This window comes from Theileria parva, chromosome 2 (assembly GCF_000165365.1).
Source record: "Theileria parva strain Muguga chromosome 2, complete sequence, whole genome shotgun sequence".
In the NCBI taxonomy this organism is placed as follows: Eukaryota; Apicomplexa; class Aconoidasida; order Piroplasmida; family Theileriidae; genus Theileria; species Theileria parva.
In genome coordinates, this window is record NC_007345.1 from 448,842 (window position 1) to 469,989 (window position 21,148).

General features: G+C 35.0%; 13 protein-coding genes across 13 annotated transcripts; 7 read left to right on the forward strand and 6 right to left on the reverse strand.

Annotated features, from left to right (window-relative positions):
* The first annotated feature begins 21 nt into the window (after positions 1 to 21).
* Positions 22 to 2,641, forward strand: TpMuguga_02g00219 (uncharacterized protein). The gene is made up of 2 exons (XM_759692.2): positions 22 to 164; positions 222 to 2,641. The coding sequence occupies exons 1-2, from the start codon at positions 55 to 57 to the stop codon at positions 2,620 to 2,622; spliced, it is 2,511 nt and encodes an 836-aa protein (XP_764785.1). The 5' UTR covers positions 22 to 54; the 3' UTR covers positions 2,623 to 2,641.
* Positions 2,642 to 2,663: 22 nt separating this feature from the next.
* TpMuguga_02g00220 (uncharacterized protein) lies at positions 2,664 to 3,255 on the reverse strand. The gene is made up of 2 exons (XM_759693.2): positions 3,029 to 3,255; positions 2,664 to 2,936 (listed from the first exon to the last, which is right to left on the reverse strand). The coding sequence occupies exons 1-2, from the start codon at positions 3,197 to 3,199 to the stop codon at positions 2,706 to 2,708; spliced, it is 402 nt and encodes a 133-aa protein (XP_764786.1). The 5' UTR covers positions 3,200 to 3,255; the 3' UTR covers positions 2,664 to 2,705.
* A 298-nt stretch (positions 3,256 to 3,553) lies between these two features.
* Positions 3,554 to 5,801, forward strand: ATJ10 (X-domain of DnaJ-containing family protein). Its single transcript, XM_759694.2, has one exon. The coding sequence runs from the start codon at positions 4,068 to 4,070 to the stop codon at positions 5,775 to 5,777; it is 1,710 nt and encodes a 569-aa protein (XP_764787.1). The 5' UTR covers positions 3,554 to 4,067; the 3' UTR covers positions 5,778 to 5,801.
* A 2-nt stretch (positions 5,802 to 5,803) lies between these two features.
* Positions 5,804 to 6,238, reverse strand: RPS29 (40S ribosomal protein S29). Its single transcript, XM_759695.2, has 3 exons — positions 6,133 to 6,238; positions 5,947 to 6,046; positions 5,804 to 5,869 (listed from the first exon to the last, which is right to left on the reverse strand). Exons 1-3 carry the CDS (start codon positions 6,186 to 6,188, stop codon positions 5,861 to 5,863), a joined length of 165 nt encoding a protein of 54 aa, XP_764788.2. The 5' UTR covers positions 6,189 to 6,238; the 3' UTR covers positions 5,804 to 5,860.
* On the reverse strand, positions 6,239 to 7,403 carry PRY1 (Cysteine-rich secretory family protein). Its single transcript, XM_061305336.1, has 9 exons — positions 7,261 to 7,403; positions 7,132 to 7,196; positions 7,025 to 7,067; positions 6,876 to 6,993; positions 6,795 to 6,821; positions 6,668 to 6,732; positions 6,561 to 6,639; positions 6,443 to 6,471; positions 6,239 to 6,411 (listed from the first exon to the last, which is right to left on the reverse strand). Exons 1-9 carry the CDS (start codon positions 7,345 to 7,347, stop codon positions 6,385 to 6,387), a joined length of 540 nt encoding a protein of 179 aa, XP_061161308.1. The 5' UTR covers positions 7,348 to 7,403; the 3' UTR covers positions 6,239 to 6,384.
* A 77-nt stretch (positions 7,404 to 7,480) lies between these two features.
* TpMuguga_02g00224 (putative chloroquine resistance transporter) lies at positions 7,481 to 9,043 on the reverse strand. The gene has a single exon (XM_759697.2). The coding sequence runs from the start codon at positions 8,923 to 8,925 to the stop codon at positions 7,633 to 7,635; it is 1,293 nt and encodes a 430-aa protein (XP_764790.1). The 5' UTR covers positions 8,926 to 9,043; the 3' UTR covers positions 7,481 to 7,632.
* A 234-nt stretch (positions 9,044 to 9,277) lies between these two features.
* Positions 9,278 to 11,413, forward strand: TpMuguga_02g00225 (uncharacterized protein). Its single transcript, XM_759698.2, has 5 exons — positions 9,278 to 9,898; positions 9,974 to 10,150; positions 10,236 to 10,335; positions 10,439 to 10,638; positions 10,724 to 11,413. Exons 1-5 carry the CDS (start codon positions 9,599 to 9,601, stop codon positions 11,240 to 11,242), a joined length of 1,296 nt encoding a protein of 431 aa, XP_764791.1. The 5' UTR covers positions 9,278 to 9,598; the 3' UTR covers positions 11,243 to 11,413.
* A 229-nt stretch (positions 11,414 to 11,642) lies between these two features.
* TpMuguga_02g00226 (AP2 domain protein) lies at positions 11,643 to 12,425 on the forward strand (the record flags this gene model as incomplete). Its single annotated transcript, XM_759699.1, has 1 exon — positions 11,643 to 12,425. The coding sequence occupies one exon, from the start codon at positions 11,643 to 11,645 to the stop codon at positions 12,423 to 12,425; it is 783 nt and encodes a 260-aa protein (XP_764792.1).
* A 102-nt stretch (positions 12,426 to 12,527) lies between these two features.
* PAK1IP1 (WD domain G-beta repeat protein) lies at positions 12,528 to 14,272 on the reverse strand. Its single transcript, XM_061305507.1, has 8 exons — positions 13,944 to 14,272; positions 13,845 to 13,912; positions 13,387 to 13,756; positions 13,273 to 13,336; positions 13,117 to 13,218; positions 13,026 to 13,087; positions 12,919 to 12,995; positions 12,528 to 12,865 (listed from the first exon to the last, which is right to left on the reverse strand). The coding sequence occupies exons 1-8, from the start codon at positions 14,118 to 14,120 to the stop codon at positions 12,823 to 12,825; spliced, it is 963 nt and encodes a 320-aa protein (XP_061162105.1). The 5' UTR covers positions 14,121 to 14,272; the 3' UTR covers positions 12,528 to 12,822.
* On the reverse strand, positions 14,241 to 14,452 carry TpMuguga_02g00229 (uncharacterized protein; the record flags this gene model as incomplete). Its single annotated transcript, XM_759702.1, has 2 exons — positions 14,241 to 14,309; positions 14,360 to 14,452. 2 exons carry the CDS (start codon positions 14,450 to 14,452, stop codon positions 14,241 to 14,243), a joined length of 162 nt encoding a protein of 53 aa, XP_764795.1.
* Positions 14,374 to 15,913, forward strand: STX2 (SNARE domain protein; the record flags this gene model as incomplete). Its single annotated transcript, XM_759703.2, has 5 exons — positions 14,374 to 14,660; positions 14,737 to 14,864; positions 14,956 to 15,462; positions 15,509 to 15,578; positions 15,669 to 15,913. Exons 2-5 carry the CDS (start codon positions 14,748 to 14,750, stop codon positions 15,911 to 15,913), a joined length of 939 nt encoding a protein of 312 aa, XP_764796.1. The 5' UTR covers positions 14,374 to 14,660; positions 14,737 to 14,747.
* A 231-nt stretch (positions 15,914 to 16,144) lies between these two features.
* Positions 16,145 to 17,154, forward strand: TpMuguga_02g02515 (Josephin family protein). Its single transcript, XM_061305582.1, has 5 exons — positions 16,145 to 16,298; positions 16,365 to 16,446; positions 16,502 to 16,566; positions 16,643 to 16,791; positions 16,858 to 17,154. The coding sequence occupies exons 1-5, from the start codon at positions 16,218 to 16,220 to the stop codon at positions 17,051 to 17,053; spliced, it is 573 nt and encodes a 190-aa protein (XP_061162106.1). The 5' UTR covers positions 16,145 to 16,217; the 3' UTR covers positions 17,054 to 17,154.
* A 34-nt stretch (positions 17,155 to 17,188) lies between these two features.
* IPO7 (Importin-beta domain protein) lies at positions 17,189 to 21,103 on the forward strand. Its single transcript, XM_061305337.1, has 6 exons — positions 17,189 to 17,359; positions 17,557 to 18,243; positions 18,336 to 18,516; positions 18,609 to 19,613; positions 19,735 to 20,511; positions 20,666 to 21,103. The coding sequence occupies exons 1-6, from the start codon at positions 17,252 to 17,254 to the stop codon at positions 21,073 to 21,075; spliced, it is 3,168 nt and encodes a 1,055-aa protein (XP_061161309.1). The 5' UTR covers positions 17,189 to 17,251; the 3' UTR covers positions 21,076 to 21,103.
* Positions 21,104 to 21,148: the final 45 nt, after the last annotated feature.

Here is a 21,148-nt window from a genome sequence, read left to right on the forward strand (position 1 = left end):
CGAAAAGACTAAAAATCACTGTAAATATCCACACAATTAATTTTTAATAGCTTTATGCAAACTTTAAAATCTAGTATTAAAAAATCTAAAATTGGAAAAGTCCCGCAAATAGGCCTTCGTCTAGTAAATAAGCTCCATGATGGGCACACCTCTGATAAATTTTGGTATTTTTCATTTTTATTTAGAAAAATCTGATTAATTTAACATCATAATTAACTTAGGATCGATTATATCGATTATGTTCGGAATCGCGAGAATTTTAAAAAATTAAGTCCACATTCTAAGTGCCTTTTAACATGTGTTATTACCAAGTTGGATAGGAATTTGGTTAAAAAAACTCGTTCCGACGAGTTACTAGTTTCTATTTACTCCGACATTATTAACGGAAGATCAGCTCCTTTTTTGAATTTGGAACTCCTAAACATGATTTTGGTTTCATCATACACACTTGGGATTCCACTCTCAAGTCAACAGTTAGAAACTATCTTAGACTCCGTACACCAGCATATCAGTACCAGTAACTTATTTAAACATTACAATTCCGATAAAAATTCCGATTCACCAAATGAAACTTCACCTGTTAGGATTGGTATAGAGGCTATTGTGAGCATTTTACATTCACTTGCAACCTTAGCAAGGAGATTTCCATTACATTTGGGCAGAGTTAGAGATTCTGCAGCTGTTGATTTGTTCGTCTTAAATTTGGAGTCATTTTTGAAACTACTTAATCCCAGAGAGTTCTCACTTGTATTATTCTCCTTCCACAACCTTAATCTTATTAATAATAACAGAAACCCAGAGAACGTATTTTATAGAGTTGGAAGCGAAATTCTAGACACCTTTGATAACCAAACCATTTCAACTGTTTTCCATATCTCAGCAAATAACCGAAAGTTGCAAGAACTTTTCAAACTTTTCAAGAAAAGAATTGATTCCATAATCTTGAACAACTATCCCAATACTTCTATCCATTCTGATACAATTACTGACACCATTAGTCATGGGAATTCTGTAAAATTTACTGGCAGAGAAAGTTGTAACATACTTTGCGGATTAATAAAGACTGGAACTTTAGAAGACTTTCACAAGTCATTTCTTGCACAGAGCATTTCCGATATGAACTTACAGGAACTTTGTAACCTTTGTAGCCTGCTGATATCCAAAAAATACCCTGTAGATCTAAATTTTAAAACCTTATTTGTCAATAAACTACAGAATTTAGACCTAAGTGGGTCTGTAGTTCTGGATTTTCTGAGTGTTTCAAACTGTTTTCACGAGTGGGAAATTGAAAACCATACTGTTCTTGACAGACTAATCTTGGCAATAACTACTAACGGCAATTTTGTATTCAATCAGAAGTCGATTCTACTGTTACACTACCTGACACGGCTCAACTATTCAAATTTAAACTCTCTTTTAGCCTTGTTTTTGGACAAATTCAGATCGAACCATGTAAACTCATCCCAGCTTATTCTCTTTTACAACTCTATCATGAATATTTATTCGGTTAAATTGAGCGATAAAGGTTTAGATTTGGGGAAAGACTCTGGCTTTGAAGTGATTTTGAAACTTTTGAGTAGGGTTGAAAGTGAAATACTAGGGTTTGATTTTAACAAGTTAGGCAAAATTGACCTGTTTACACTTGGGAAATCAAGGAATATTCTCATCACTAAGAAATTACTAAAACATATTCATGACACCGAAAGCGTCATTGATAACTTGGATATTATTTATGCCATAACTAAGACCACAGATAGTCCTGATTTGTGCTCAACAATCAACTCGTTACTTGCTACAATAGATCCTTTGCACTTTTTAAACTCAAATTACATTAAAGTTAAAGATTTTACGAACTATTTGAATATTGTTTCAACTCTGAGAAACCTTGAACTTTTAAAACAATTGACTCAAACTACATTGGATACTGGAAATCACTTGAACAACTTCATTATCCTTTTGGCAATTTTAAATTGTTGTAAGAAGTTGCATTATTTTGATTCAAATGTTAAGGTTCTCATGAGTAAGTTGGTTTATTTATTTTCCCACACACGTTACTTAAAGGACTATACAAATTCTAATACTAAGGCATCTTTACTAAGTACCAACTTTGATAATTCACTGGATGACTTTCTTAGTGTTCTATATCACTTAGATTACTTTGCCAGTTCCTCAAACTATGATAAACAACTAACGCAGTCTTTGCAAAACTATATCAAGAATACTGTAAATAATAATAAATTTGTTGAAAACAGAAAGGTTGTAAATTGTAAAAATGAATTTGCGAATTTTGAATCTGTGCTATTTAGTTTATCTGCACTGGTTTTTAATGCTGTTTTAAGTTCCTCAGCGCTCGTTATCCACATTAAATACTATTTGTCACAATCTGGTACCATTTCACCAACTGTTCTCAAGTGCCTCTCAATGAACTCGGGATACCTCGACTTGTTTACATTAGAGGAACTCAGGCTGATTGACTCAATTGAGTTTGAAAGGCGTTCTAACTACAAGAAGGAAGAAAATTCAGTTCAGACGAGTGTATTTTCAATACTTGGAAAAATGGGTATAAAATCAGTACCAGAAGAGCAAGTTTTCGATTATTACATAGACTTGTTAATAAAATAATTTAGTATTTATGGAGTTTGCAGTATAATATTTAGTATATATTACGTATCTTTAGCAAATTAGTGTAGTGAGAATAACCGAAATTACATATCTTCATATGCTTCGTCATATGCTTCGTCCCAAGTCCATTTTAGAAGAGGCTGTTCAATGAAGACGTGGTTTGGAATTGGTCTATCGACAACCTGGTGTAGATGCATAGTCATGTAAGGGACACAGGTACCATCTCTAAGTCTGGTGTGCATTTTGCTGAGCTGACTATCCATTATCTGAAGTGTTCTCCTTGCAAGGTCATCAGTATCTTTGAAAATCATATCCTATAACAAAATGTAAGGAATGGGAATAAACAGCGTTATTTTATGTATTATATTATCCTATATAACAATGGTAAAAAGTAGATAAAAGATACAGTAACTTTTCCCAAACAAAAGTTAGTTTCTTCAATGGCCCAGTTAGGGTCCTTCTTTTCAAGGTCCTTAGTGGTGACGTCCTTCCCGGTGTATACACCCGAGAACGCCCGGGTCTGGACGCCTTTATACTTAAAAAACCCACCGACTCTGGAAGGTATTAGTCGGAACATTAAATATTAACTAATTCATGGGGACCGTACCACATACCAGCAATTTTAACACATATGAAGCTATTGAATAATTTTTAATCTTGATACATTAAATAATTAATAACTTGAATAACTATGGAATTAATTGTAGAATGTGATTTCATCAATATTTGGTGATACACCCCTTTATGTAATATATAAGAAATAAATGGAGATCATTAACTAAAAATTAATTATTTTAATTTTATTTATATTTTTTTCATTAAACTTAGTTAAATAACAAGTTTATTTTCATGAATATGTTGATGGGCTGATTCCACATTTATCAATAATTTCAAATATTTTTGATTTTTTTACGTTTTATTTATTAAAAATTTTTATTTAATATTTTTATTATTTTTTGCCTTTTGAACTCATTTCCAACTGTATACTCCACGTTTTCACAGTTTATAAGTACTAACCGGATGTCGTCAAATCTATAATTTTTATTGTGCATAACGCCACCTCATATTAATTTTATAATAATTTAGGGTCTAATTTTAATTTATCTTTCATCTATACTATAATTTAACAGGTTGATCCCGTTATATTTTGTACAATATTTAATGCGGGTATCAACAACACCGAAATATGGTTTACCATCAGTTTCTCCTAAGCAAAGTTTATCTTAAACTGCAATTTAAATTTATAAAATTATTATGCTCCTCTGGAACATTTGAATCACATTATCTTCAATGATTCAAGCTTATATCCCCGTTCAACAACAATCTTAGAATTTTTTAACATTGTTACATTAAAAGACCATTTCTTTGCCAAAATTTGGCATTCCAGATATTTTAAAAAAGTTTTCATTTATAAAATTTACAGATATTCGATAATAAATTGAACGATGTCCGAATGTGATACCATGGAGATACTGGCATCTGCCGAGCTTGAATTGGAGATGGCTCACTCAGTTTCAAAGCCAATCCCGACAACTTCTGGGTTTTTGGTTGATTCCAATATTGACTCGGTTGATCAAACCCCGTTACGGCTTTCAAATCGCAAGGTTTCCAAGTTAACCGACGTGGAAGAAAGCATATCATCTCACCCTTTGATTTCAGCCTTGTTTAGCACTAGGAATCCTAGGGATGTTTCCAGCGGAGTTTCCTCCGGCATTAAGAGCATAACCAAGGGCGTTGTGATTGGAGCCACAGGTCTGGTCATCTGCCCGGTGGTAGGACTATCCAACGATGGAGTTAAGGGATTTTTCAAAGGTGTTGGTGCCGGAGTGTTGGCTGCCATTAGTCTACCACTTGCAGGAATTGGCGTTTCTTTATACCAAGTCACACGGGGAGTAATAAACACACCTCACGCCATTTGTCAGAAGGCCTCCGGGAAGGTTTGGAATAAAGAAGACCGCGTTTGGGAAGATAACTGGTATTCTCTGGACGAGGAGTATAGGCAAATCAAGCAATACATAACTGACTCCTCAAACACGGAAAATTTTACTGATGGGCGTAATAGAGTAAATAATGAGGAAGGTGAGGGCAAAAAAGTGTTTGAGACTGAGTTGTACGACATACTTCAAGTGCCTACAAATGCAAGTCAGGAGTGTATAAGAAGGTCATATTACAGGTTAGCACTAAAGTACCACCCTGACAAGAACACCAATGCTGATGGCGACAGTGACTACAACGAGATTTTCTCACGATTGGGCGAGGCTTATCAGATTTTGGGAGATGAGCACAGGCGCAAAAAGTATGACGCCCACGGTCGTTCAGCTATAGACGAGATGCCAATCCTGGAGTCTCAGTTGTTTTTCAGCATGTTATTTGGAACTGAAGCACTGGAGCCCCTTATAGGTAAACTCCGCATGGCTCTTTACCTGGAGCTTGAGATGAGGGATGATTTGTCAAAAACTCAGCACGATTTTTATAAGCTTCAGCAGGTTCGCGAGGTCCAAATCGCAGTGTACCTCCGCGAGTACATCCGCAGCTTCGTCTGCGGTGAACACGACGAGTTCAGAAAGAAGGTGATTGATCATGTGAAGGAACTCTGCAAGAACAGCTTTTCAGTGGCCGTGGTTGAGACTTTGGGCTGGACCTACCTGAATTACGCCAAGGAGTACATAGGAAAGAGGTCGTCGTTCCTGGGCATATCTGGCAGAGTAGCCAAGACTAAGCACAAGACCAGGAACTTCCGCAAATATTTCAAGACCTACGTTTGCTTTTTAAAAACCGCGATTCTAGAATCTGGCCACAACCGCACCTGTGATGCCGATGAACCTTTGATTTCAGATGTGGGAGTCAATTATAACGAGAAGTCGATTCCAGTAATTCTTGATGCTATGCTCAACGTTTGCCTTATTGACATCCAGAACACGGTTCGTGCCGCCTGTAAGCGTCTTCTCAAGGACATGTCAGTCGACTCATCATGGCGTCTAAGGCGTGCTGACGCGCTACTCGAGATTGGGAAGATCTTTTTGCAAGTTGCCAAGGATTTCAAGCCCCAGTTCTCAGCCGAGGCAACAAACGACACTCGCCAACGTATGAACATGCATCAGAGGGATAAGAACGAGCGCAGGAACGTACACTACTCAAACGAGCCCTTTTACTAATTCTCTAATCTATTTATCACATAATGTATAGTGTAGTATATTATATTATATTATTGAGATTGTGTTTTATTCTATATTTCCCTTCACCAGTACTAAAAAATTGTCATTAAACATTAATAATTTTATCGATAAATATAACTTTATAATCTAATATGAGAAGTGGAATTACCTTGTGGAATCCGATTATAGTGGCACGTTCCCTGAAGCATTGGCGGCAGATCTCAAGACCATATTTCCTTATGAGTCCGTGACGATTAAAGCAAACGCAGCTAAAAAATAAATTATTTACGCCAAAATATAAAAGATTAAGAACATTCAATTAAAATAATTGTACAAAACTAGAGTAGACAAATACCATTGATGACTTCCCTGGCCGTAAGTTTTAGGATGCCTGTTAAAAAGATTTCCCATTTTAAGAAAAGATAAATATAAAAAAAAAACAATAAAAATATTATCTTAGTAGTTGTCGCCCCATTAGAGAACCGTCAAAATCATAGTTAGTACTAGTACACCATATACTGAATATAATTACACATTCACAAGCTGATATTGACAGTATGTCAATGATATTTCAGTATCCTTAATAAATACGAGATGGGGTATGAAATTAAAGCTCTCCTTGCGATTTGTAAAACTATGACATTTATAAAATGGATTAAATCTACCTTCTCAAACACATTTCCGCTAAATTGGCCTAAAACACAATTTTAACAATGTTATAATTCATTGTTCCCCAATTTAACCGGGGAAGTTAATATTATGAATAATATCCGATGAGGGTACCTGGAATGTTCCCAAATGGATGATATCTGCAGACTAGTACTATATTATCACTACAACATGAGACGCCACAACCAATAAACTGAACTCATTAATACTTTATTCAGTACCTTTGTGTTTTTCCACACCAGCTGTGTAAATGCTAAAACATTAGGATTCCTGGTTAACACTCCAGCTAAACATGTTTTATCCTTCTTTATACATATAATTATTTTATATGCATTTAAACTGCCTTACATTTGTCAAAATCATATTCTTTAATTCCTAATTATTCTTTAGATGTTTAGAGTTGTTGAGTATTGAGCTAGGGGAACATACCTTCGTACCAAAACTGAACAGCAATTCCTTCATTAAATAATCTTTTAGAAACAGATAAATAATTGGTCCCAGCGAGTTCTGAGTAATATAGCGGCAAATCACATTTCTCCTTGGTAATCTAACTCATTAATGTGTGTATATTTGGTCACCTTTAAAGCCTCCTTTTCAGCTGATTTAGCCAATTCATCGTTCCTACACAATATTATATAATTATGCTATTGTTTATGGTGTGTTATGAGAGTAACGTATGGAATACCATTCAAGTGAATTAACCGAGTGAATTCTTCTATAGTCGTTATGTGCAAGTAGAATCAAATCTTTCTAAAACACATTTTGAAATGGTACATTGTCATATGATAATATATCGATGTAAGTAAAATTCTACTTGAAAGTGGCAGTTATTACACAGGGAAAGGAGAGGAATCAACGACACCACAAGTTCTAAAACAAGCATAAGTGATACACATTTCATTAAAAGCAAACTTGAACCTTACACAATAAAATTATTTATAAATTTACTGATTAAAATGATTAATGTTTATGTTATAAACGTGTTATGTCGTTATGTGGTAGGTTGGTAGAACTGATAATAAATTTAAAGAATATATTTAAATAAAAATATTACTTTAAAATTAAATGTGAATGATTAATTTACAAATGCTTATCTTAATTCGGATAATGAAATACTCTACAATTTGCATAAATTCCAGATAAAACCTTTACTATTTGGGTAAAAATAGCATTTTACTTGCCGTAGCTAAGTGAACAGATCATGGCAAGTCTCCGATCTCATAAGCTGTTCAGTTCCTGTGGAAAGCAACTCATGATCCGATTCCACATCATCAATTAAAGGCGATTGGAGGAGATCCGTTTCTTCCTGGATTTTCTTTGACCCAAGGGCGTAGAGGAGTAGTCCTGCGACAATTCCTAGGAAGCAAACCACATCAAGGAAGTTGACGCTCGTGGTACTATCCCCTGCAATAAAGCGTAGAGAAAATGCGATTGAGGTGAGCGGGACCTTAACGGTGCCCAGTAGTAGGGTAAAGGTAACTGACCCGTCGAGCATTATGAACACATAAGCGACTCTAATGGCGGAGCTGAATATTATGTATAGGCAGTAAATCTTAAATGCTTCTAGGCAGTTATCGCACGTTGGTATCAAGGTGGGCCCACAGTTTTCCTTTATAGTGTTAACTCCAAAAAATATACATTTATACCCGTTTACGCACAGGTTATATAGTGAGTTGAAGTAATCTTTAACGCTGGTGAATGGGAGAGTGAATAGAAGTGTATAGAGTATGTTATAGAAGAAGTGAAATAGGAATCCAAAGAATTGGTATTTTACTACATGGAAGAATTTAGAAGTGTACTGCTTCTCTCTGAGCGCAGACGCAATGGAGTCTGGAACTGATGCTACTAGATATAACATATTGTTGTAGAACCTGTTATCGGAAGTGTCTGTCCTGTTCAGAATCGGCTTTAACACTGCGAATATTAGTATAATTGCTGAACTGATATACTGGTAGAAGTGGTACTTCTTTGACAAGATGAGCTTACATGAAACCATTGTAAGTGGGACTGAAATTTGACCCAAAAGAACCAGCATAAGTCCGCTCGTGTGGGCACTTCCATTGGCGGATAAACCAGTGGATAACATATCAAGAAATCCAAGAGTAACCAGCGGTCGTACATTAAAATGCCGTTTCATATATTCGCGGTTAAATAAAAAGCATAGTAGGGCAATACAACAAATTAATACCCAAAATGTAAAGATTATCACCTGAATACTAAACATTACATAGTTTTTACTATGGTCAATAAACCTCTTATAAAACACTGTCGTTAAAACATCCAAAAGAACAAATATTATACAAATTATACCGAAAGACTTTGAATATAACCATTTAAAACAGACGCAAAATAGGTCATAAATTGAAATTAAAAAAGAATAAATGCGATCTAAAAAAGAATACGGGGGAGAATTATCATTCTGAACACTTCCGGATGTACCGGAAATGCTTGAATCAAGAGAAGAACCTCTCTTCAACATCCCTCAGCCAAGTGTCATTAAACGTTCTAAATTAACCATTGTTATAGTTCTATCGGTTAAATAGATATATTTAATTTAAAACTGGGAAATAGTAATAGAAATAAATTTCGAATTAAAGATAATAAAATCAAATAAAAATCAATAAAGCTCAAAATCCGACCCCATATAATATTTAAAAATTCTCATTTGACATTAAATTATTCAAATCATTTACACATTATTGTTCTTTAAATTTTAAATAAATTATTATATATGAGATTCCGGAATTCTTGTACTCAAAACTCACAATTGTTCAACAATCACATCACGAATGATAAATGATAGAATTTTAGATCTACCTAAGATCTTTCAGAAATTTTATTATTTCATTTTTTTACTAAGCACTTTTTAAATTCTCATTTTTAATTCAACCTACAATATTGTTATCTTAATCCTTACTTATTTAAATTTTTTATATTCCTCTTCTAAAACTTACGCTCAATGACCTTCCTCTAATATTTAACGTTTTTATCATTTTATTTTATTTTATTTGATGTATTTTGGCTAAACTTTTACTTTTTTGGCACCGTTCCGCATTCCTATCCTTTGTACATCAATTTCTAGATTTTTAGATTTCTCACTTATTTTACAATCTTCTTTATATTTTATACCATGGTTTAATTTTTAATAATTAATGTGTATAATTGATCCCAGCTCGATTTTCGCATGTGCGACTTTGGGTTGCGGGGTATTGAGTACCGCCTACTTAGCTTCAAATATCGATAAAATTCCTCACCCATCAGAATGTGGTTTAATTGGACTATTCTATCGCATGACCAATATTCACTCACATGAACCTTTGGAACTAACAATTAAGCTCAAACACGTCACTTCTAGTTTTATAAGGTCGAAATATTTCATCGAAGTTGTTTCTGGGAGGTTTAAATATCCTACTGAAAAGTTTAGCCCCAAAAACAATGAAATACATTTCGACGTACCTGACTTTTTATTTTAATTTTCGTAGTTTTATATACAATATCCTATTTATTGACTAATAATGTGTATACAGATTGACTTGTCGGTACATTTACGACAGTGTGATGACTTCATAACAATTAATTTGTACAGGAGTCATATGCTCCAAAATAAGCTTTGGGCGACATTAAAAGTTACACTTGATAATATTTTAAATATACCAAAACTAAGGAGCTATACAATGGAAGGATCGCATTTTACTAAAATATATGTAATTCCCTATCCAGACTGTTATCCCTCATACAGATAATTAGTATAAGTTATTTATGGTAGCATTACTTTGATCATGGATGTAGTTTTCAATACACAGGTTCGGTTCGAACCTAGTGGACCAATTGGAGTCTCCTTTAAAAATGTATGCACTCACAGAGCTACAAAACGATGGAGTTAAGGATGGTAATTGCTTAGAAACCATATTAATTAGTATATTAGCGATGGGAACAATATAGTTAGGAATATTTAAAACACTGTTATTGAGATTTGATTTAATTTAATTTAGTGGAGGAATATATGCTGGAGCATTTGAATGGTGAAACCCCGGACAACAAACATCTCAGATTTTATTCGTTTGCAGTTTCAGGCGAACTCGAGATCATTAATGATTTAACTGTATATTATAAAGAATACTATTTTAGGGCCATTGAGCTCACTTCAGGCTACTGGGTCTGGTGTTATTGGAAGAGCAGAGAAGATTTCAAGGTACCATTGTACACATTTCTACATATAACCAGTAGTAAGATTAAATACTATTATTACTAGGAGAATATAATATCTTAAATTATAGAATAAAAAAAAGGAGAAGGGACGGATACCTATGCTGTCAATTGCTTTAATTGATAAAAATAGGATAGACAACCACGAGTTTTTTGTACGTTATACAGATAAGAACGGATACAAACAAGAGTTTCTGGCAAAGTGTATTAATCGGAGCAGGGATTCATGGGTGGCCTGCATGAATGAGTTTATACAAATGGCAAGAACAGTGTATTTCAATAGTGATAGGTACCAACGTTTGAGGAACCAACTAAACATTGACCCTTCTGCCTTCAAGGAAGATATGGGCGGATCGCCAAGGTTTAGGTTAATCGGCGAAGGTTCTGATTCAGACGACGATGATAACGAAGAGGAGGATCCAGGAATTGATTCCAATGAATTAAATGACAAAATGGACGAAAATTCTGAAGAAGATGATCATATGTACCCACACAAATCTGAAGATGATTCTCAATACGCATCGATGGAAAGAAACATCCTGGAAAACAACATAAAACTCATGGAATCCAATTTCTATAGAAATTTTTAACAAAAATTTATTACAAATTAACCATTCGAGTTTAATCTAGATTTATTTGTCACAACAACTCCATCCGTACACACCCCGCAAAATTGTCTAAAATGTATAAATGAAGTTTAAAGTGGAAATTATCACTTTTGTAAAATATTGATTTTAAACTTTAATTTTTAATTTAGTTTATATTACTTTTTACGCTATTTTCAAACTTTTGGCTCACACTGGTGTGTGACCAAGTATAAACAAAATCCTTGATATCCCCTTAAAATACCGATTTCTCTAAATTTTCAAATCATTAACATTTATTTAAATCAGGGATTTATAAGAATTCGTACTCAATCGTCCACATACTTTACCATTTCGTTGCGTAGTCGCATCAGGAATTTTTTAGTTTTAGTACAAAAATCGTTGAATGTGCATTTTTTTTCCCTACAAAATGGCACTAAAATCGACCGATACACAAGATTCCACACCGGACTCCTCAGAGAAATCAGAGTTAAACTCCGAGTCTGAGTCACCCGATGTGAAGGTGAAAAAGGATACATTAACATCCAAGAAGGACCGGAGAAAAGGCAAAAAAATTATACCTAAGGATGCAAATCTTCTCAAAAATATACCTGAAGAGCACTATTTCAGTGATGTGTCTGGTGTCTACTACCACTTCAAGAAGATGGAATGGCGAACGATTTGCAAGGACCCTTTTAACAACTCTAAGAGATCTCAGAAGACATTTGGCATTAACAAGTACGGTTTCTACGAGGCTAAACGCAGGGCTGAGAACAAGGCTTTTGAAATCACTGAAAGGAATCACATCTCGAAGGTTCTGAGCGCCTGTAACCAGAATCTCTTTTCCGAAAACCACCTCTGCCAGATACCTTCTTACCCTTCTACTTCTTATACCAATTCTCAACTCGATAATGCTAACAATATTTCCCTCAAAAACGTTTTTGATAATAGCCCTTACAGTGGCAAAATGCCTCCAAACTACAACAATTATAGTTGCCATAACGGCAATTTTATGGTTTATCATTTAAATGACACCACTGCTTTGAACAACTTACCACAACCTGTACCATATGGTCCAATTCCAGCTGTAAATAATAGGTTTTACCACTCAGTTCCTCACTCAATGCCCTGCCCTCTCCTCTCAATGGATAACACCAAAACCTGTTTAGCCAACAATACCCACACTTAACCAACTGCAGTTTAATTTTTAACATTTACTTTACACTTTATACGGATCATGGTTTAATAGTAATATACATTTAGTTAGATATTAAGTTAATCTATCCAAGTACACAGTGTATATTATATTAGTAGTAGTATAGTTACATTGGCCTGTCAGATTACTAAAGAGGAATCATCCTAGTTGACAATCTTGCCGATTATTGTCCAAATTTGAAAAAAAGATGAGAATCCATCTCGGAACAAATTTGATTTCGCCAAAGGGCGTGTGCGATTGTCTAAAAGATTTACTGTTCAAACGGTTAGTGTAGGAACAAAGATTTCTTTTAGTGGCAAGATTGAGCACTTTCGCCAATGCTTACTAGTCATTAGTATATCATCATTCAGGCTTAGATTATGTAGCATATTTATGAAACTAGTACATTAAGTCTAAAACCAATATCATGTTTCCTAAGTTAATCCATTTCCTTATTCATTTTAGCATTTAATTGTATATTTTATACCAGATTGGAAGTAATTTTTCATCTATAAGTTTACAGCATATAACAGTTCCCTCAGAATCTCCACTGAAAATGTAACCCTAAATACTAATAAAAAAATTTCAAATTACATTCTTGGCAACTACAGACTTGACCCTCTTATTGTGTAATTTACTACTGGCTAAAACTGATCCTACAGCAGTCGTAATCAGTGTGTCATACCTTTATCAGAATCACCATGAGTGTCAACATTATGAATAGAAACCAGTCCTGACTTGAATCCGACAACCACAGCAGAGTCTGCATACCAAGAACAACATATTACTATAGTTATAATTATTTAAATATCAAGTTATGGTATAATAATTTTGAAAATACCTTTATCATTTGGAAGCGATTTAATGGTTTGAAATGTATCATCTTCACTACTGCACACAAATACCTATCATTAGTATTTATAAACTGGATATATTAGTAGGTATTAAGTGATACCTGATTTTCTGATGATAAAATGTATTTAGAGCCGTTTGACCATTTGACACTTAATGGTGTAAAGTTAAGTTTAGTGTTGAAAATACAGGTTTTAGAGTTTAGGTCCCACAGCCTTAGGTAACAGTCAAGGCCGACAGAGATAAAGGCCTTGCCTTCGGAGTGAAACGATAGGCCTGAAATCTCCTTTTTATGGCCTTTAAATGACTTTTGAAAGCTCAAGTCCCTTGTTAAAAATAAGGAAATTTCGCCGTATTCGTTTCCTACCAAAACTGAGCCCTTATTTACTCCTCCGAAAACGGCCACCGAAGTGATGTAACCTTCTGGAAGCATTATTTCGCCATGTTTAGTACTCTTTTCAATATTATACACTCTAAAAACACATTAGTGCAGTGTTTGGAGATTTGAACCAAATCATGTTAGATTTGGTCTAATATAATTAAAGTTAAGTGGAGGAATACTGTACTGTTTCATCGGAGCCGCCGCAAACTAGGACGTTACTATGTAAATCCATACACTTTATGGAACCCTATAGTTCAAAATTTAGATAAAGAGCCTACTTGGGAGCATAGAAGCCTGAAAAGCTGTGTAAAAGGTTTATTCTGGCCGTTAATTTCCTCATGTTCAGAGGGGCCATCTGAGGAAGGATTCTCTGGAATTTTCAAACTTTTGAGCTTTTCGGGATCATAATCTAAACCGATCAAAACACCTTCGTAACCTCCGCAAATTAGAAGCATTTTATATATTACAAAAATTTATCACGTTACACAATTTATTTTAAAACTCATGAGATATATTAATAGTTTTATTAATAAATATATAATTATATAGATTATATTACAATTATAAATATCATGCTATTTTACAGTGAAAATATCCTTAATGTTAACCATAGGTATAATTATGGGTATATAAGAATCTTTCCACTAAAATTCGGATTTTGGTATATTTTAAATATTTTTTAAAATCCAATAACTTTTGATTTACACATTTCCTTAATATTTGTTATGAGTTGGGTTTTGAGATTTTTTGATTCAGTGTGGCCTAATGCTTCTAATGTGAGCATCATAGATGTTATAATTTAACAATTTTTTCCATATTTTAATCCGTATATTTTACTTTAGATTTTAAGAAAATTTTCATATAATTTTTTTAAAATGTACTTTTAGAAACTTATTTTTTGTAAAATAACATACCCTTTAAATTAACTTTAATTTTTTGTCACAGCCATAATTGGTTTCAACTAAATTATTTTAAATAAATCAGGATAATTTCAGGTAATCTTATATTTTCTATGTGTATGGTATTATCAGATTTTTAGTACACCTATTATACTGTTAACATTTTCTTTAGAATGTTGAAGGATGTTTAATAGGACTCACCAACTTGAGCAACTGGTCCATGGCCAGGATTGTATTTTTCGATACGACTCTGATTTCTTTATTTCACCTACTGATCCCAAGATTATAAATCCCAACCATGTAACTCGATTATGCTATATATAACTTAAAGATTAATTATATATATAAATATATTATTTCGCCTATAAGTTGGGAGTTAATTTTGTATTAGGAAGGGATAGATGTTGAGATGACATTTTCTCCGCAGTTTAAGATGTTTATGGATCAGGTTGACGCTGTGAAAAAGATGATACAGTCGATCGATGATGGGTCAGATTCGATTACAAAGTTGATGGCATTGAGCCATGACGTTATGACTAGTAGTCAGAGCAGTAGCGTCAGCTCGAAAATGAACGCTCTAATTGACCGTACAAACATAGTGTGTACTCAGTGCAAAAACCTGATTACTACCCTTGACCAACTTAAGGACAATGGCCAAAGTGAAACTGAGAACAGGATGCGTTCAAACTCTTACAATGTGATCGTCAAGCACTTTAAAAACTCAATGAAACGATATCAGGATGCCCAAGTCAAGTTCAAGAAGTCAATTTCAGACCGAGCAAAGAGCCAGATTAAGCTCATATACCCTACCATGAAGGATGAAGAAGTTGAAAAAATAGTTCAGGATACCAGAGGCATTCAAACCGTGGAACAAATCGCAAAATCAAATTTTCTTGAGGTTTGATTTAGATATTTACACATTGATAGTTGTTAATATTTTTTAGAATTCATCATTAAGAGATGCAGTGTCAAATATACAGGGCAAATATAACGATATTCTAGCGCTTGAACAAAGTATTTACTCACCATATTATCTTCAGATTCCAATATTACCAATATTAATTATATTAACTAAATCAACAACACTAAATATATTAATTATAGGTATGGAACAACTGAAACAAATGATGGTTGAGTTGGCAGGGGTGGTCAGCTACCAGGGGGAGCTTATTGACCAGATTGAACATAACACATTGAAGGCAGTGGACTACACGGGAAGGGCACATCAACAGTTACTCAAGGCTCAGGACAATAAACGCAAAGGAGGAAAACTCTTGATGTGGTTCACTATCATTATTATTATAGTAGGTATCAGCATTATGATACCAATTTTACTAAAAATCACATGACAGCCCTTTTACTGAAGCATATAATCCCTAATTTACTCGTAATTTCGAATTTGGAGCAATTTTAACTGGAATCCGCTATAATCTTGGAAAATTTACTTTCCAATACTATTAAAATTGATTACTTTCTTTATCAAAACCTGTTAATTGGGTTTTAAAGAAATTAAAGAAAAGATATTTTGGGAATGGTTTTAATTCAACCCACACATCAACACCAGAATGTAACCATTTTTCATAATTTCATCATACACTTTGGTACACATTTAATTCATTATTGGTGTAAAACTTAGATTTCTCACCAAAAGTGATGGATTCCCATGTATACTGGGAACTACAACCACTAGGTGAAACCACTTGCGGTCTACATGCTCTTAACTGTATTTTCCAAGTAATTCTTAGAAACTTATTTTATACATATATTTACTTAAACCTACCGGGTTATTTCACATTTCAGGGTCCTGAATTTAGACTTGCGGAACTCCAGTCCTTATCCAAAGAATGTGGTAAACTCGAACGTGATTTCCTATCTCAGGCCGGTAATTGCTTATATAAAAACAATAATAAATATGCAGTCTGTATATGTGAAATTAGGTGTAAGCGAGGTCGAATGTGAAACAATGGCCCTAAGTGAAACAACCGGTAATTTTGATTTTATGGTATAAAATTACACATTTCATTATTTAATATTTTTTTATTAATTATATTTTAAATTAGCGGGATAGAATTTATTAGGTACTTGAAAAAGCTCTGGAGAAGAAGGAATTCGTATGTACGAGGCTCCATGTAGACAGCATAACGGAAGGACTTCTAGACCACAAACATGCCTTTCTACTCAATATTAAATCACATTGGGTATCAGCAAGGAATATTCATGATAAATGGTACATCTACAATTAATACTCTGGTTTATCACTATTATACATAAAAGAGGAATAATTATTGTTTAGGCTCTTGTTTGATAGTAAGAAGGAGAAACCCATTGAGTTGGTATTGTTGGAGTTTTTGAGGGAGAGTTTGGCGGGGAAACATACGGCGTTTTTAGTGAAGGAAAAATCAGGAAAAAGGCTCCCGGTTTTTAATCACAACAAGGACTTTCTGACCCCTAACCAAAAGTTCGAACCCCTAAACTTCACAGTAGAATAATTCGTCTAATCCAATCCATGTCACTTTAATTTTAATTTAATGAAAAAATTTCAAAACACATTCCGTTAATTTCTTAAAATAAGAATGTGCTATTCTTATTTCACCCTATTTAGGTGATTTGATATAAAACATTTAGTAAATCTCATTTGTATATTAATTTTATTTATTTCTATTTAATACAATTTTAATTACAGTAAAATGGATCACATTGACGTCAATAATCACCAGCATCTTGTTCAGGCGCTGGAAGGCTCAGTTTCTGCCGATGACCAGTACCGGAAACAGTGCGAAGAATATTTGCTCAAAGTATGAAATAACATTTACTCAAATTATTCTATTGATTTATCCACTATTTTGAATATTTATCCCGTCCTATCTCCAATATCCAATTCTTACCTTAAATTTTGCTAAATTTTATCTTAAAAATTTCTATAATACTATTAATTACTTCCATATATTATTTAAATCCTATGTCTGTCATGTTTAAAATATGTTATGATTAGTTTTCGAGCACGCCAGGATCAGTGGCTTCTCTGATGAGGGTAATGTCGAATTTTCAGTGTGATGATAGTGTACGGCTGGCAGCCTCTATTAGACTTAAGAATCATGTGGCGACCTTTTGGCAGATCACATCTGAAATTGACCCCCCCGAACCCCCTCTTATCGCAAGTTCAGACCGGACTTTTCTTCTGGACAATTTGTACCTCTGTTTGGTAAGTGTGGGACCTTCTCAGAAGGGGATTCGGAACCAGTGTTACGAGATTCTGAGGCATGTAATGTTTAACGCTGAGATAAACGATATGAAGAATTTGTTGTCTTCAATTTCTTCCGATCTCGGGCAGAGAACTGACTCAGACCGTGTTTTATGTTCTCTGTACTGCCTCAGGAAGGTCATGACCAAGTATGAATATCACGGAAGTGGCCAGGCATCTGAAGTTAACGAAGTTCTTACTGCGTTCTTGGCACCACTTATGGCGGTGGCACAAGATGCATCTAAAATTGGTCTAGCCAATGACGAAGCAGCTACTCTAATTCACCTTGTACTAAAGATCTACTTTTCATCAGCACTACTAACATCGCCAACAATTCCTATCCTCAGGGACTCAATGCAACACTGGATGACTCTCATCAAGTACACCATCACCGAATTCACTAAATGGCAACTTACCTGGAATAAAAACGATCTCGATGTTTCTATTACACTGTTATTACAATATTACTGCTATATTACACAGTTATTGTATGACTACATTAATAGCATAGTTGGTGTATAATGGCGTAGGTGACTCCATTTTCTGAGTTGGGGAATGAGGATGAGGAATTTCTGTCTAAACTTGAGCAGTTCAAGTGTTTGAAGTGGTCCATGAGAATACTCAATCGCTTCATTTCTCGACAAAACTCGTTCTCAGATGATGAAAACAGACAAAAATTCTACTCACTCTTTATCTCAAATAATTATTCAAGTACATTTTTATACTCAGTTATGGTGTATAACTTTATTTATTATATTATTACTGTATTAATATTATTTTATTATTTTTGATAAAATGATTAGATGAGCACTTGATGCTGGTTCTGAACATGCTGAAGCTGGAGTCGGAGTACAAGTTGACCTTGAACAATCTGACCCACCACCTGTTGTGGTCGTATTTGAGACACAGTCTGAATTATGATTCACACTTCCACTACATACTTAACGGGAATCTGAGTCAGATAATAGGAGTGTACTGCCTGAACACGTTCAAGTACACCAAGGAGGATATTAGCAGTTACGAGGATGACCCGGAGACGTTTATACAGTCACTGTCTGATGTGTGTTATCAGTTTTACAGTAACCGAGGAAGTTGTTCGGACTTTCTGCGTGATCTGGTTAAAACGTACCCTGAGGAATCTTTGTCCCAGATCAAACAGATTATTGGAGCGTGTTTCGAGAATTCCGACAGCGCTGTACTCTACTCAACACTTTCAATCATAGGATACGTGACGGACAAGCTTATAAAGAAGACCCGACCCCCTCCGAACGCCTACACTGGCAATAACCTCAAATCAATAATTAATAAGGAAAACAAGAAGAAGGTTAAACCAAACTACGAGCATCTGCAAATTGACGGCGAAGAGCTCCTAGAGCGCAAAGTGGTTAATTTTCTTAACTCGGAGGATGTTTGGATCAGGACCAGAGCCGCCTGGCTGTGTGGCTGTGTTTTAAAACGCGCCTTCAACTTTAGGAACTTTGAAACCCTCAAAGGCATTTACTTTAAGCTTCTAGATCTCCTCGTGGATCCAGAACTACTCGTCTCAGTCATGGCGGCAAACGCAGTAATTGAGCTCTTCAGAGTGGATGATGACAACTTCCAAGACCTCATCGTTAAGTCAATCTCAGTACTGCTTGAGCGTCTTTTCCTCCTAATGGACAGAATTGAGCTTGAAAGTGTGACTTCAGTACTTGGCGAGATTGTCGACAATTACTCCTTCGAAGTTATCCCCTACGCCAAGGATATCATCCTCAATATCTGCAACAATATTACCAAGAATTTACTCAACCAAGAAGCTAACATTAAAGGTTCCCTATCCTCTACTCAGTTATACACAATACTACATTTATACACTTTAATGCACTATTTATATCATTTAAAAAGTACGTTTTATACTGCTAACTATAAAAGTTGATATATCATGTGTAGTGGACTACGAAGATGATGAGAAGATGTTGGTGCGATGGAGTATGTTGCAAACACTGAACACCATAATAAGATTATTGACCCCCACTGGGGGTAGGGAGAAGACAGGGAAGGTGAAAACTGAGGAGAAACTGGCCCTGGAGCTTAACAATTACCTGATCATCATCAGCACTATTGTTAACCTGTTAAAGCTACTGTTTACCAGGCCTGATGAGAATTCGTTCGATTACCTAGACGAGGCCTCGCTGCTTCTGGCAAACCTGGTCAAGCTGCTCGACATTGCATCGATCAAGCAGCTTGTGCTTTCTTCAGGGTTTGGATTCGCAAACTTCTGGCAGCTGTTCCTGGACCTGCTAAACCTGATCAAGGTCCAAGGCTTCGAGTACGTGACGGACTTCGCAATCTTGAGAGATCCGCTGGTAGCTCTGGCCCACAGAGACTCCCAAGGCTTTGTTGCAATACTCGAGGATCTATTCAGGATCTGCAGTGAGGCCTCCGGAAACGGCTTCACAGACGAGGTCCACGATGTGCTGTCAGACGCACTTGAAGTTAGTCTAAACACTGGAGCCATGAACTCGATATTCGATCGCCTGCTTCAGGACTCTTGTAATCGACTAATTTCACTCCTGAGCACCTTCAAGAAGCAGAACCTGCATGATCTGGCTCACAATAACATGCAATTCATGAGATTATCGTGTCTTTTACTCATGTATTATTATCAAAATTCTCCAAAATTACCTTCCAACCAAAACACCATCCACAACATTAAAATGCTCACAGGTACAACTTAATTATTACTTTCTCTTCATTGCATAATTAACACTTCTATACTATATGTATTGGCATTTATATAAAATTACCTCACTAATACCGTTATAAAGTATGATAATACTATCTATAATAGTATAAAATAATAATTTAATTTGTGGCTTAGATTTCATATTGAAGCACTCATTGTATTGTACTTGGAGATTGGGAAGGAAGTATTGTATTTTAACATGCTGTACATTAATAAAGAATAATGTAACAAAAGCCGAGAACACCTCGGTGGTTAACCTGCTTGTAACACTCCTGCAAAGCCTAAAGGCCTCAGAGGAGGAGACTCAAGATGAGTACCAGTACTCAGACTCAGACTCAGATTCTGACTCGTATGACGATTATGATGATGAGTACACTGACGAAGACGACGATTCAGAGTGGGAGGAGTACGAGTTTGAAGACTCACCACTGAAAAGCTTAAGTGAAGTCAAAGTTGCAAAACAACTCCTACTCTCGCTCAATGAACCCTTCGAGCAGCATCAACTCAGTGGTCAGCAACTAATGACCTTTCTTAACACCATTTGACAATCCCTAATCTACTTTTATATCCTTATATTCCTTCACACACTTTATTATACTACAAGATTTTTACATGCTC